Source organism: Osmerus mordax, chromosome 19, assembly GCF_038355195.1.
Source record: "Osmerus mordax isolate fOsmMor3 chromosome 19, fOsmMor3.pri, whole genome shotgun sequence".
Lineage (NCBI taxonomy): Eukaryota > Metazoa > Chordata > Actinopteri > Osmeriformes > Osmeridae > Osmerus > Osmerus mordax.
Window position 1 is genome coordinate 9,226,990 of NC_090068.1, and position 13,757 is coordinate 9,240,746.

Here is a 13,757-nt window from a genome sequence, read left to right on the forward strand (position 1 = left end):
ACCAAGTAGCATTGCGGAATAACAGTTTTAAGGGGGTGAGGAAACTGACAACAGGCTTGTGCGGTATAGAAGCAGTTTCAGATCTCCAAAACCAAAATATTTCCCCTCATCAGTCAAGGCATAACTGCACACTCAACATTGTTGCTCTGGAAACATACCCCCATAGCCTTTTCTCTTTGGCGTTCCTTTATGTTCCATATACAATGAATGCTACTCATGTAGCATGAGTGGCCTTGCATTTGAGCCTACCTCCTGCCAGGACATTGACCTTTGACCTTGCCCTGGGGTCAGCCCTGCTCTTGCATGATGAGGACATGTGATGACATGCCAATGTCCGTCCCGGCCGGGTGACATCAGACACCTCCACAGCAGCTGGCAGGACAGCTTTGTCTTTGATTGACAGGTCCCTGTCACTTCACAGCGTGCAAACCTGAATCATGTCTCTCCGGCTGGGATAACTCTCGTGCTGGTCGGTGAGAACACAGGCCTGCCCCCAGGTAAGGAATGTTGGAGCCCACATACAGGTTCTCTGAACCCAGCACAGGGCAACTACTAATGGCTGAGCTTGGGGGTCCAATGGCTGTCACAAATAAACACTCATGGAACTGGGAACATGATTGCGGTGTGGTGATAAGTCATCGTGTCAGCTGTACAGCGTGTCTCTTCTACCAACATTTCACAAGTGGATGTGTGACAGTGTGAAGGAGCACAGACAATAGGCCCGACAGTTATATCCGTATCCGGATACAGGGAATGTCACGAACATGTCCCAGTTGCTGCTTCCATCCTGGGCTGTCAGAGGAGATCTAAGCGGAGCCATGAGAAGGTTAGGATCTGCATGATCGTCATGGAAGGAGAAGTATCATCCCTATTGTTAGTAGATTTCTAATTACCTCTAACAGGTATGCTTATTAGTCGAATTATAAAAGGCCATCCAATTTATTACTGGCACTGCCCAAAACACAGAGGCACATTAAAAGCCCATTAGGTTTGCATGTGGCCAGCATATTGTCGTGACAGATGATGAATGTGCTTAATATCCAGTCAAAACCTGCGAGCTTCACTAATGGTAGACGATCGTGAGCCTGTGTAGCAATATCACAGCCTGGCAATACTGGTTAAATAATGAGACAGTGACATCTAGTGGAGTGTTCATAAATTGCAAAGTTTTCACGTGCGCTCACAGTGTACAAAAAGAACAACGATACATCAAGACACGTATGCCATTGCATATTTACATCAAATAACACTTCACATTACAAATACAATACTAATAAACGTACATTCACAATAAATAGCAATAACTGAGCTGCATATCCCTAACCATGACAGGAGAAGGAAGTCCCGGGTGAGGTGGCGGGACACACACACACACACTCCCTGGTGGAGGTGGAGGAGAAGCCTCCTTCTCAGGCACAAGTGTGTGTGTGTTTGAGCCCCAGGCCCAGTCCTCATTAGCAGACAGCAGGTGCTGGCTGGGATGTGAAGGGAGCCTGGGGGGTCAGGCTGCAGCTCGCTACTAAACAGCTGGCTAGGCACATCCACAAATCACCCCTGGGTGTTGGATGGGATGTTGGATGTGTGACGTTTGATGGGATGTTGGAAGTTTGATGTGATGTGTTTAAGGTATGTTGGATGTGGGATGGGATGTTTCTGTGGAGGGCACGGTTCAGATTAGCCAGGAGGGAACACCAGTGGACCCTCACAGAAGGATACATCAAAACATATTACAAAAATACAAAATCATATGTTGCTGTTGAAAGTTAAACAGAATATCACGTTTACAGTTCAAACAGCTTACAATTGACATCTTTGGGTTTGGGGGCTGCAATCTGCATTTTTTGTCATGTTGCAAAATTGGCTGGACAGTTCTGTTGTCCAACAGAGTATCATCCTCAGGAACACAATGTTATCCACACACCTCAGACTGACCTTCTAACTCTAGGCTTGAGTGGATCTTAGAGTTGAGGGTATCAGAAGGAGGCTGTCCTAAAACACACACAGGAAGAGGATTGTTTCAAGTTTCAGGTTTATCGCTATTTGTAGCAAGTACAGGTATATTGCAATGTTTTGGTCCTGCTACTCTTGACAGTTTCCTAGCAGACTTTCAAAACCTAAAATAATGTACATCTAAACCTCTAATAATCACTTTCTAATAGAATAAAAGCGTTAGATAAATGTAAACTGTAAATGTAACGAAGCAGACAGACATGTGCGATTTTCAGTGCAGGCAAATGTGCTGCAGGATCAAAGAGCTGATGTAGGAGCTTCTCATGTGAAAGGAACCTGCTCTTATCAGATGACGAGCCATCGCTATAATGGCCATGAGTGGTTTCTGCTTCCTGCTACACTGATACACAGAAAGTCGCTGACTGGGGAGGATGTGGTCGTCTCAGATACAAACTCTCAAGACAATGTTGTCTCCCTTTATCCGCGAGGCATTTCCCTGTTTTCTGTCTGATTCTTGCTAACCTGATTAGGCACGTGTTATGGGGAACACGCCCGGGCATGGAGGAGATCTATAGGACCTGTCGTGGGACAGCGTCTGGGGGGAGAGCTTCATCTGATAGGACGGGTGGTGCGTTCGCTCAGAGCAGGAGAGGGGACACAAAGAGGCCATTGTCCAGTGACGGCCTTGAGCAAGCGCCGTGACACAGCACGGCGTGACTCTCCCCAGCCCCAGCACAGAACACACTGAGGCCTCTCTGCGCAGTGGCCCAGTCCCACAGGCAGCACACACGCACACACACCAATCAGCAACGTCGCATTTTCAGCATTCCTCTCTGTCGCCTCGGACTCCCACAAGCCCTAAAAGCAGCGCTGCCAGACACAGAGCTATCTCATTTGAGCTTCTTCTTTCCCCCCCCCCCCCCCACGGTGACGGTTGTCGTTACCTGAAGTCAGCAGCTGGGCGTCCTTCCTGTCCTGTGCGATGTAGAGGGCAGTCATGAGGAAGAACAGCCCCCCCAGAACCCCCATGAAGGGGCAGAGCAGCAAGCTGTACTCCAGGCTTCTGAAGCTCCACGCGTCAGAGGCAGGGTCGTAAGTGCTCAGGGCGTCTGAGATCTAACAGGATAAGATGTGTGTGGTCACGGACTTACATAAGACATAAAATAGGGGGGGGGGGGGATCCATGCTTTGATTCAACAGTGAGAACTGTATATCATCTATCGCTTCATGCCTACGAGGCTTACCACGCCTATCAGGTATGGACTCCCTGCATCTCCTAGAAGGTGAAGGACGACAATCTGAAGCGCTTCAGCTGTAGCTCTTTTGGTTGGCACGACGACATACTGAAAAACACGAGCATTACAGGAGCGGGCGAGCAGCAACTAGGTGACTCCAAACCACACCAGGAATACACTGTACACCTGGAGGAGAACCACACTCACCAACAAGATGTCAGCCAGGATAGGCCAGTTCAGAGATATAAGAGTTCCCCCAATGCCAATGAACACCTGAAAGTAACAATATGTTTACTGGCATCCTCTGCCTTCCCTGTTCTAATTCTACATCTAGACACAGCGTCATTGGTTGATGAGCTGTAATTGGTGGATATTAGTGAGGGCAGGAGCTGGGATCTTACATAAGTGGCTGGAATGCTTGTGGACGCTAGTATGATGGCTGTGAAGAGACAGGGGGCGGAGCTGAGCATGCCCACTGCGCAGATAATCGGGTCAATGTTGGGCACCTTGTCCCTCAGCTTCCTGGAGAGGGTGGAGCCCAGGGTCACCCCGAGAATCCCTGTCACCACCGTCACGGCACCAAAGATGTAACTGCACACGATTCAAACTCAGTTTGCTGACAACACACAATCCAGGGATATCGAAAGCGATTTTGCTGCACTGCACAATGCAGTATTGTCATTGATATGATGTTTACGCATCGTAGTAAATATGTTCTTATTGTTATTGTTGCCCGTGCCTGGTTGAGATGTGATTGCTTTGCGCTGCGGTAATTAACTACAAATCTTGTATTTACAAATACAAATACATTTAGAGCTATGCACTTCTGAACCTTGATATTTTGCTGTCCTTTCTATAAGCAGTAATTGATGACAAATGAATGGAAAATGTCATGTGATATAAGCAGGAGACATGGAATGTAAGGGGGGGAGGGCCGGGCTGTACCTGTCAGAGGTGTCGCAGGGTTCCGTGGTGCAGGGGGGTCGGATCCCCTGAGACACTTGAGCTCTGGAGAGGAAGGTGGGGGTCCAGAAGGCCAGGGCCCCCGTCAGAAAGGCCATGGCTGTCACTCCCAGAGAGGACCACACATAACTCTTACTGGAAACAGACATGACAATATGCATTTGTATACAAAACTGTTAAAGCATGCGAATTATCAGTCACCTGCATGTGATAAAATAGCCACTCGTTTGGACAGATATGCTAATACATACTGCTAATGTTGGCAAACAAGATCCTACATGCTTTCCATTGAATTTTACGCAATGCATAATTTTCAGTGTGTACTGGTATGGAACACTACATGCAAGACACTGTAAAAACTACAAATGTTCATTTTCCCTTCACGTGCTTTCCGTTTGAGCTAGAACATGTAAACAGATGGCATCACATGACTTAGAAACATAAATGAATGAAAGAAGTCATCCTGTTCTCGGTTACTTTTTCAAAAGGTACTTGATATCCTCCATGTAGGGGCTGTGGGCTTCCAGGCTCTCTCCGTGGGCATCTGCTCCCCCTCTGGGAGGGTTGGGACACAGGACTACCAGCAGCACGAGCCCAAGGGAGCCCAAGATGGGGACCAGCTGCCAAAGTAAACACGAGTGGTCATCTCCAGCCAGCGGCTTGCTGGCCGACAACATCACCAGTCAGCCTTAAGGGATTTAGACAGCTCTATACTGTACATAACACATTTAGAGTTTGAATGAAGTTAGGACCAGGACAGCCAGAGCACTTGTGTGATCAACAGGATGTAGCGAGTAGGGTTTAGAGGGGTTTATAAAGCAGGTGCCGAGAAGAAGTGTGTGACAAACTGAAAGTGTGTGAATTGAAATGATTCCATGAGTGGGACTCTTACCCGAAGGGCCCATCGCCAGTCCCCTGTAGCGCTGGTAACGGAGGATCCTATTATGTATCCAAGACCACTGAAACACATGACATCAATAACAAATTAACTATTTATCATGCTGACCACAATCATATTTACCCCTCCCTTATCTTATACCCATTGAGGCCTTTTTGTTTTGGGAAGTCCAGATCACATGAATAGTGGTGCCATACGCTGTCTGCCAGGTGATTTTGTCTTTAGGGTGTTTTACACCAGACCTCTATTTTTAGGATACATTGTTTTTAAGGTACATTAAAACAACTAGAGAGAGGTGACAAGATTCTACTTGGCCATAAAGAAAGTGCAAGAGATTGCTAGACACAGGGTAAACAAAAAGAGCCAGTGTTGAGATGAAGGGGACCGGAACCTAACCTTCCAACAGGGATGAAAATGTAGAAAGCCGAGATCATCAAGGTCCTCTTGGTGCCAGAGAATAGGTCCCCTATAATGGTGGGGGCGATGGTGGAGTAGCCTGCCTCTCCTGTGCCAACTAGTGCTCTCAGAAACACCAACAACCAGAACTGCTGCAAGGATCCAGCAACACAAGTTCCAGGTTAAAGACATGTGTTTAAGGGGCTACACCATGTGAGATCACATCTTCTTTCAAATGATATTCTTTCTCTCATTAGTACACAACACTTATCATGATGAAGATACTGTATGATCTCTTAAAAGAATCGAAACATCCAACTGCAGATAGTTGAGTTCAGTTTTATTCCAACATTTAATTTACCGACTCAGAGACGAAAGAGCTGCCCAAGGCAGTCATAAGCCACACAATCAGTGCACCAATCATGATGAACTTCCTGTTGTATCGGTCACCAAGGTAGCCAAAGATAGGAGCCAAGAATATGAAACTGAAGATGAAAACTGTAAAAAAAGATGTAGATATCATGACAATTTTGCTTCCTCTCTACACCTCCATGTGATTCTCCGTAATGGTAAGAAATTCATAGAGCACATCATTTCCTCATGAAGCTATTCAGGGCTGGTTACTGTACGTATTGAATTGACTAAGTGATTTTTCATACAATAGCAACAGGAAACGATTGCTTTGTTTGTTGCAGGCACTGGCTTCCTTGAGCATAGCAGTGTGCCTACACGACATTACGGCTCAGTGACTATGAGCGTGGGAGATTATCTGTCACAGAGGCTAATTAGGATTCATTTGGAGCATCAGTGTGACATGCACTCAACGGAACTTGTCATGCAATCTACTATGCGAGAATGTAATCAGCTAAATTCACTTAAAAACAATAAATTCACGTAAAAACAATAAGGCATAACTGACTAACGATACAGTCATGGGATATGCTGCTCACCCTCATCTAAGGTAAATTACGTCTGTTTCATGTTCTATGAGAGGGTCTATCACATGAGGATCTCTACTTCAGATTTGACAATGGTTGTGTGTGTTTACATTTACATTTAGTCATTTAGCAGACGCTCTTATCCAGAGCGACTTACACTAAGTACAGGGAGTGAAGTGCCTTTCCCAAGGACACAACGTCATTTTGCACAGCCGAGAATCGAACCGGCAACCTTCTGATTAATAGCCCGACTCCCTAACCGCTCAGCCATCTGAACCCCATGTTTATGACATGCACAGTGTACAATACCTGTCTGTAACAGTCCAGATGTACTGTCACTGATATCAAAGAATTTCTGGATGTTCAGAAGGACTCCTTTGAGAAAAATAAAGAAGCATTGGTCAAGAAATCCAAAGGCAGCATTCATGTGTGTCAAATTGTTTGCGTTGAGGTGCGGAGTCTCACCTGCGATTGTGTATCGATCGATGTAGTTGATTAAGTTCACATAGCAGAGAACAGCCACTGCAATGTAGGAGCGCTTTGGTGAGATCCCCCTGCTCTCCACAAGGGGGGCTTCGGGTATTGGGGGGTCAGAAATGGAGCCATAGCGAGGACCGGACGTTGATCTTAAACTCAGACAGGTTGTCTTCCCATCCTGGCGAGACATTACTGGTCCAGTTGTCTCCATTGAAATAATCTCTGTCTTCCTACGCTTAAAACAGGAAGTATTGGTGAATGTTGTCAGTCTTTGAGAGTTGCAGATAAGTAATTACCATATCCTCTCCTACCCAGAGATAACCAGTCAGTAAGTTACGTGACTGATGCTCTGCACATAAACAGGCAACTTACAATGGAAGAAAACAATGAGGATGTAAACAAATCTAACAAATCAGATGTCTTGGTTTCTTCTTCCACTGTCTGACCAAGATGATGATATGCGCTTTCCTGATCTGATTGTTCCAGCTCTGGTGTAAATAAGCCAAGTAATAGTTCAAGGTCCAGAACTAAATCCAAATCACTTCAGATCCTTTACCTAGCATATTTTCACAAACTCCACCAAGTTTATTGTAATGCACAATCATTTTATTGTACTCTAAATCAGACTTGTATATTTGCTCCCTGAGCCTATGGTGTAACCTACTTGTTTAAGGAAAACACATTTTGGAAATCCCCCTTTGCAACAGTCTCATTAGTCAATCTCTCTTTCCAACACTATTTCTCTGCTACGTAGTTGTCATTCTATTGCCAATATATGTCTTCTGCAATCTTCCAGTTTATGTTTCAACACAAGACAGCCTGTTTTCATCATCGTTGATGAAACATTAGGAAACATTGCAGAAACAGGCTCGACCCCACAGGATTCATTTGCAACAGTATAGAATTGAATCAGTAAACAATTGAACCAATTAAAAGACGTTGGGCAATTGCATCAAGAGGTCAGAGTTATTTATGGTTAACATGGTTGATTTAGAGTCATACGTTCACTTCTTGGAATAATCAAATACAAAGCCGCAACAATGGGGATCTGTTAAACCTACACACTGGGAATATCGTAAACCTACACAGGAATCATCTGAGCTGAATGACGGTTCATTTACAGTCTATGTCAACGTTTTGGCTGTGTCCTGCTTTATTCTTAATTGGTAGAAGGAGCACACATACATCTATTAGCAATATCTACCAGCAGTGAATCTCACCAATTTTTTTTTTTAAATGATTATTATTATAATGATTTTATCAACGTCAACCTTAAATGTATAGAGCCTCAAAGAATGTGATGATCTCTGAAATACACACCTTACAAACACTGCAATTAATACAAATGTTAAGATTTGGGATTTATGTTTGTTTCACACACAAAGCATTGGTCATGGTGAACTATAGTCTCAAGTTTGCAAAGTAATCTGAGGGTACATACTGGTTCCTTAGGTCTTGATTTTGAGATCTGCTTATTCCATCATATTTGTGGTTTTGAGTTGGTGACTTCCAGTCTGTCTGATGCTTTGCTGAGAGGAAGTAGAGATCTTCCCCAGGCTCTTATACGCTGCTGGGATATTAAGTTAGCAAATTGTCCAGCCCTCTCTGGGATGGTCATATGGTTTTACACAGATGCTCACTGTGAAGCAATGTTGAAAACAAGCCAATAGCCATTCCCAAACTGTCATTACTATCTTCCTGGTCACAGAATGTCCACACTTTCAACCCAATGTTCAGACCTAGTAGTCTCAAACACATTGTTACCTTGAGCCAAACTAATGTTAATCTTGAAGTACAAGCAGTAACTAATCAACTACAAAAGCACATTGTCCAGAATGCTTGTTGAATTGTCTACAATGGATGGAGGGCATCATGGAATCTTATCTGCTCCCTTATTGTCAGTTTTTGCCATTTTCTCTTCACTTCATGGTGAACCAAATATAACACAGTAACGTTTTCTAAATTCAAGAACTGAGTCTATAAGAAGATAGGCTAACTTAATTATGTTGCGAGTAGAAAAAATCGCCATACACAGCTCTACCTACTGGCCAATTGAAAAATGCACAGTAATATACCTTGCATTATTATATCATTCATTTAAGGCTATGTCATTTTCTATTCACTTCATGGTGAACAAAAAAAATTAACAGAAACGTATTTCTAAATGTAAGAGTATGACAAACTGTTCCGACAATTATCATTTGATATAAGAGAAGTCATTCTAACAAATCAACTTCACACCACATTGCACGTTCTTTGGTCCTGAGCAATAGCCTACTGGCGAATTTCAACTTCATACAATGCCCGTTTCTCGAGATAATAGAGTCATAGACTCACAGTCAGACAGAGAATCCTGCCTTTATAGTTAGATTAGATAGCAGTACAATAGCATTGTGAACCTCTCATTCTGTCTCTCTTTCAAAACACAAACACTACACACACTTTTTTTCATAGAACTCTGTTGGTGCTGACCTCACGCGGCTTTCCTCTGGTCGCAGTGCGCAGGTGCCACCAAAATCAGAATGAGAATGTTGAGCAAAACGAACTAGAAGGGAGCACACATAGATTGACGTTATTTATTGAACAAACAGTCAAATATTGAAATATTAACGTACGTTGCTAAAGGATCAAATTAGTTCAACCATGACGGAGCCTCAGTCAGCGCTGTTACTTAGAAGACAGCTAGCAGGTAATATGTTACTGGTGGTGGCTAACGTGCGCTAACTCTTTATCTAGCTAGCTCATTAGCCTCACTAGCCAACAGGCCGAAAGTGGATGCAAACTAGCGTAGCTAGTTAGCTAACTTTAGCCTAGCTGCTAGAGCGTAGGTTCAACCGAAGCTAACGCTACAAAGCCAACGTGGATCAGTCTAGTCACTGGATTGAAAGTCTGAAACAATGGACAACACACTTTTTGACAGGCACATGTTAGTGATTTACAATATTGTCTATTAAATCGTGTGTATTTAGTGCTAAGTTATGTTGAAATAATTGATTTAATGCGAATTGGTACATATGGAACGTCTTGTGAATGTCGTTGCCAGCTTGATAACAATAAGCGTAGTTAGCTACGCAAGTGCTATCACTTCCAGTGAATATAGTCGAATACACGTTCCACATTGTGCGACCTAGCTTTTCTTACTACCTTGATAGCTAACTAGCTACCTTTTCACAGGCGATGCTAGCTGGGTAGCCATCTAGTTTTAGTGTCACTCGAGTATTTGGCCGTTTCATTTCTGCGATTTGCTTTGAAACTGGCTACATCTAGCTACGTGTGGTGGTATTTGTTGTGGATTGGCTAACTAACGATGAAGTTGTATTATTCAAACGAATGTTGGCTAGTTAATCAGACACACATTAACTAGTGGCTAGTCATTTAGCTACACAGCTAGCTAAAATGGTGGCGTACCAAAAGGAGGTTAAATGATGCCTATGGCAGATTGTTTGGTTCGCTTCTCATTTGTTTGGTCTATTTTTTACGGCTAAAACTATTTAGCTTGCTGGATAAGGGTACGCCTTTTAGCTCTCATTTAGCAGTCACGTCAAGCCCAATAGCTAACTAGATTTATCAGCTGGTCTTCAGTGCATATTGGTCAACAAATGCAATGCCAGACCTTTCTCGTTAACATTTACCCTCACTAAACCGATAGCTAAAAGTGACACTAAAAGATTCCACACTCTTGTAATTATCTATACACATAACTTAGATACAGAAGCAGTTTTTTACTTGATACCATTGCTTTCTTTGATCAAAGAGCAGAGGAGAATACAAACTGAGAAGGCATAGCTTGTCTCCTAATAGGCAATTGCCAGGTACTGATTCATATATTTTTAATCTACCCAACTCAGTTTTTATTGTAGGCATACACTTCTGACAAATGACCAAGCTAGTCTCCTGCAGTGTGATGTAGATACATGCCCAAGTTCTTTTGGGGGAAACGTGACAATCCATGTGGTGGTAGCAGCTGTTCACTGTAGTCACTGCAGGACTCTAGAGAGTGTTGTGCAATGTAATGAGATGAGGTATTTACACCAACTTCGGACACCTCTTACTTGCTGACCTGCCCAGTATAGTGACCCCATGGCACAGTAAGAGTGACTCAGTCATTATGAAATCCAATCATAGTCAACTTAGTCATTACCATAAGTGTGTATCCAAATTGCTGTTTATTAGTAGCATATTGATAAGTTTACTACTTTAAAGCTGAATTTGGCCAGATCAACTTAAAGTTACCAGGAGTAACAGGCTTAAAAACATGAAAGAAATCTGTCAATGCACCTTGCTTGCACATGTAATCTGTGATTTTACAGTCTTCCAATATCCTAGACAAAATTGTGTCCTAATACAAGGCTACTCATGTTTGGTATTATAGTGCATAAGCACAGTCTCAAATTTGTTTCACTCGTGTTTTAGTTGATTTCACAGGAACACATTTGTTCTGATCCTCAACTGTCCCACTGGCCTGGAGAATTGCACAAAACAGCACATAGGCTCAAGTAGGATTAAATCATTAAAGGGTCAATAGATTTATAGGCCAATACCTTAAGAAGTGAACATGCCAACAATAATAGCAAAGTAATAGCAAGCAGGCCATGCCAGTTAGGCAAGATTATCAGTAAGACAAGAAACACAGTATGCTGTTGTGAAGTAAATATGTAAGATACCTTTTCTCCTGTTTCCAGAGCTGAATAAAAACCCAGTAGAGGGATTCTCAGCAGGCCTGATAGACGATAATGACCTCTACAGATGGGAAGTCTTAATCATCGGCCCCCCAGATACATTATAGTAAGTGTGACAGTTTGGTTGCTGTTGTAGGGCATGGATATGACATTGCTTATTTGGCTATCACAGTAATTCACACAACTACTGATGATTTAACTCTGTATGTTTACAGCGAAGGTGGTGTGTTTAAAGCCCATCTTACATTTCCCAAAGATTACCCCCTCAGGCCACCTAAAATGAAATTTATCACCGATATATGGCACCCAAATGGTAAGTGGAAGTGTAGTGCAATAATAAATTTTTCTTAATGTGTTATCAAAAAATACACATAATGAAATCGAATTTTTCTTTTGCCATCTTGTTTCTAGTGGACAAGAACGGTGACGTATGTATTTCTATTTTGCACGAACCCGGGGAGGATAAGTATGGCTATGAGAAGCCAGAGGAGCGCTGGCTGCCCATCCACACAGTGGAAACCATCATGATTAGTGTCATCTCCATGCTGGCAGACCCAAATGGGGACTCGCCCGCCAACGTGGATGCTGCGGTAAGACTCGCGTCACCTAATCCACATCTATCACCTGATGATCGTTGCCCTGAAGATGGATCGAGATATGGTAGACTGAAAATGCATCCCTTGTATCCCTGTTTCTGTGTACAGAAAGAATGGAGGGAAGACAGACATGGCGAATTCAAAAGGAAAGTTGCCCGATGTGTAAGAAAGAGCCAAGAGACTGCCTTTGAGTGACATCATCAAGCGACATCTAGCTTTTTTTTTCAGGGTAAGTGTACTGGACTTTTTGTACTTATCTTTTTACAAGGCCTGGGTCTTGTGACATTTTTATTTTTTAGAGTTCTTGACTTTGTAGTGCTGTTTTATGGTCTGGTGAAAAGGTTTTGCCACCACACTGGATTGTATTGATTGATTGCTGCAGTATATTCATATCATTTTCCTGTCTTCCGCAGGTCTCCAATTGAGAAACAACGTGGCACTGTTTCCTGCACTCTACCACCCTATTGCCAGGCTCGTCATCATCGACTTTGGCAAAAATAGGCTGGCTACAATAGGCTGCAATAGAACATAACTGCTATTACAGAAGCTGACAGACAAACTCCAAGCAAGTGCCAACTCGAAAACCACAAAAGATGATAAAGCATTTTTTGAAGTCTATGAACTGCTACAACCTTCAGGAAGATATTGTAAAGACCTGTATATAGCACAGACAAAACCTGATAATATATAAACTGTTCCTATCCATCTAGCAAGTCACTTAGTACCAAATAAATAGCGCTTGTGTAGTTAGAATTTGAATCCTGTAAATTCTTGAAGTCTTAGTCCACTTTCCCTTGAGCATCCACTCTAGTATGCATTAGTTCTGTTACAGGTTATGACAGGAGGGCATGTAGAAGGCTGAACAGTTAGATTGTGATGTTACATGATTCCACTATTGGAAAGATGCATCGATTCAAGAATGAACAGTGTCACATGTTTATGGTGTTTTTTGGGGGGGGTCATTGGGCAGCATCATAATACACATAGCATGCTTGGGTTCCATCTCACTCTCAGCACTGCAGGTAAAGTCAGCATTGAACTAGGATGTGTGTGTGTGTATGTTTTTGTTAAGGTTTGCAACAGGCTAAATAGCCTTTGAAAAAGGGACATACCAATTGTCATGCATGAATTGTTTTTAATTTGTATTTTTTCAAAAGTGCCTCCTATTAAATTGCTTGGTAATTGCACCCTACATTGAAGAGTTAGTGTCAGAAAAGTTGTGCAACACAACATGCACTTGTGTGAAGTATTTTTTCAAACCTTTTCACAAGGATGATGTGTGATTAGAACAATTTGGTGTAGCAATAACTTTCCCCAGATTGTGAACTGTCTTATTTTTTAGTTTGGGTTGAAATAGGGTCTGTTTTTCCAATATTCACCTTGTGGAAGATTATTTTAGCAGGGCTTGTTTTTTTTGTGTGGTATCTTAAGTAGGAATTGTGCATGCTTTAATGTTTTGTGAAGTTTGTTTCAAGTTTTTGGCTCAAGTATGAGTGTGTGCGTGCAAGTGTGTTTGTGTGTGCCCCTTTTTCCTCACCCACTCCCCATCAACTATTTGCTTTATTTTATTCTGGCTCACTGATGGTGTACTGCAGTTTACTTGCCTAATGTACAAAGACAAAATA

General features: G+C 42.8%; 2 protein-coding genes across 2 annotated transcripts; one reads left to right on the top strand and one right to left on the bottom strand.

Annotated features, from left to right (window-relative positions):
* Window positions 1-1,188: 1,188 nt before the first annotated feature.
* On the bottom strand, window positions 1,189-8,378 carry spns3 (SPNS lysolipid transporter 3, sphingosine-1-phosphate (putative)). Its single transcript, XM_067256971.1, has 13 exons — window positions 8,299-8,378; window positions 6,846-7,092; window positions 6,690-6,755; window positions 5,804-5,940; window positions 5,443-5,594; window positions 5,041-5,107; window positions 4,626-4,768; window positions 4,131-4,283; window positions 3,587-3,776; window positions 3,393-3,458; window positions 3,195-3,293; window positions 2,895-3,066; window positions 1,189-1,989 (listed from the first exon to the last, which is right to left on the bottom strand). The coding sequence occupies exons 2-13, from the start codon at window positions 7,066-7,068 to the stop codon at window positions 1,910-1,912; spliced, it is 1,548 nt and encodes a 515-aa protein (XP_067113072.1). The 5' UTR covers window positions 7,069-7,092; window positions 8,299-8,378; the 3' UTR covers window positions 1,189-1,909.
* Window positions 8,379-9,336: 958 nt separating this feature from the next.
* On the top strand, window positions 9,337-12,882 carry ube2g1a (ubiquitin-conjugating enzyme E2G 1a (UBC7 homolog, yeast)). The gene is made up of 6 exons (XM_067257525.1): window positions 9,337-9,546; window positions 11,540-11,642; window positions 11,752-11,849; window positions 11,948-12,126; window positions 12,241-12,361; window positions 12,546-12,882. The coding sequence occupies exons 1-5, from the start codon at window positions 9,501-9,503 to the stop codon at window positions 12,325-12,327; spliced, it is 513 nt and encodes a 170-aa protein (XP_067113626.1). The 5' UTR covers window positions 9,337-9,500; the 3' UTR covers window positions 12,328-12,361; window positions 12,546-12,882.
* The last annotated feature ends 875 nt before the right edge of the window (window positions 12,883-13,757 follow it).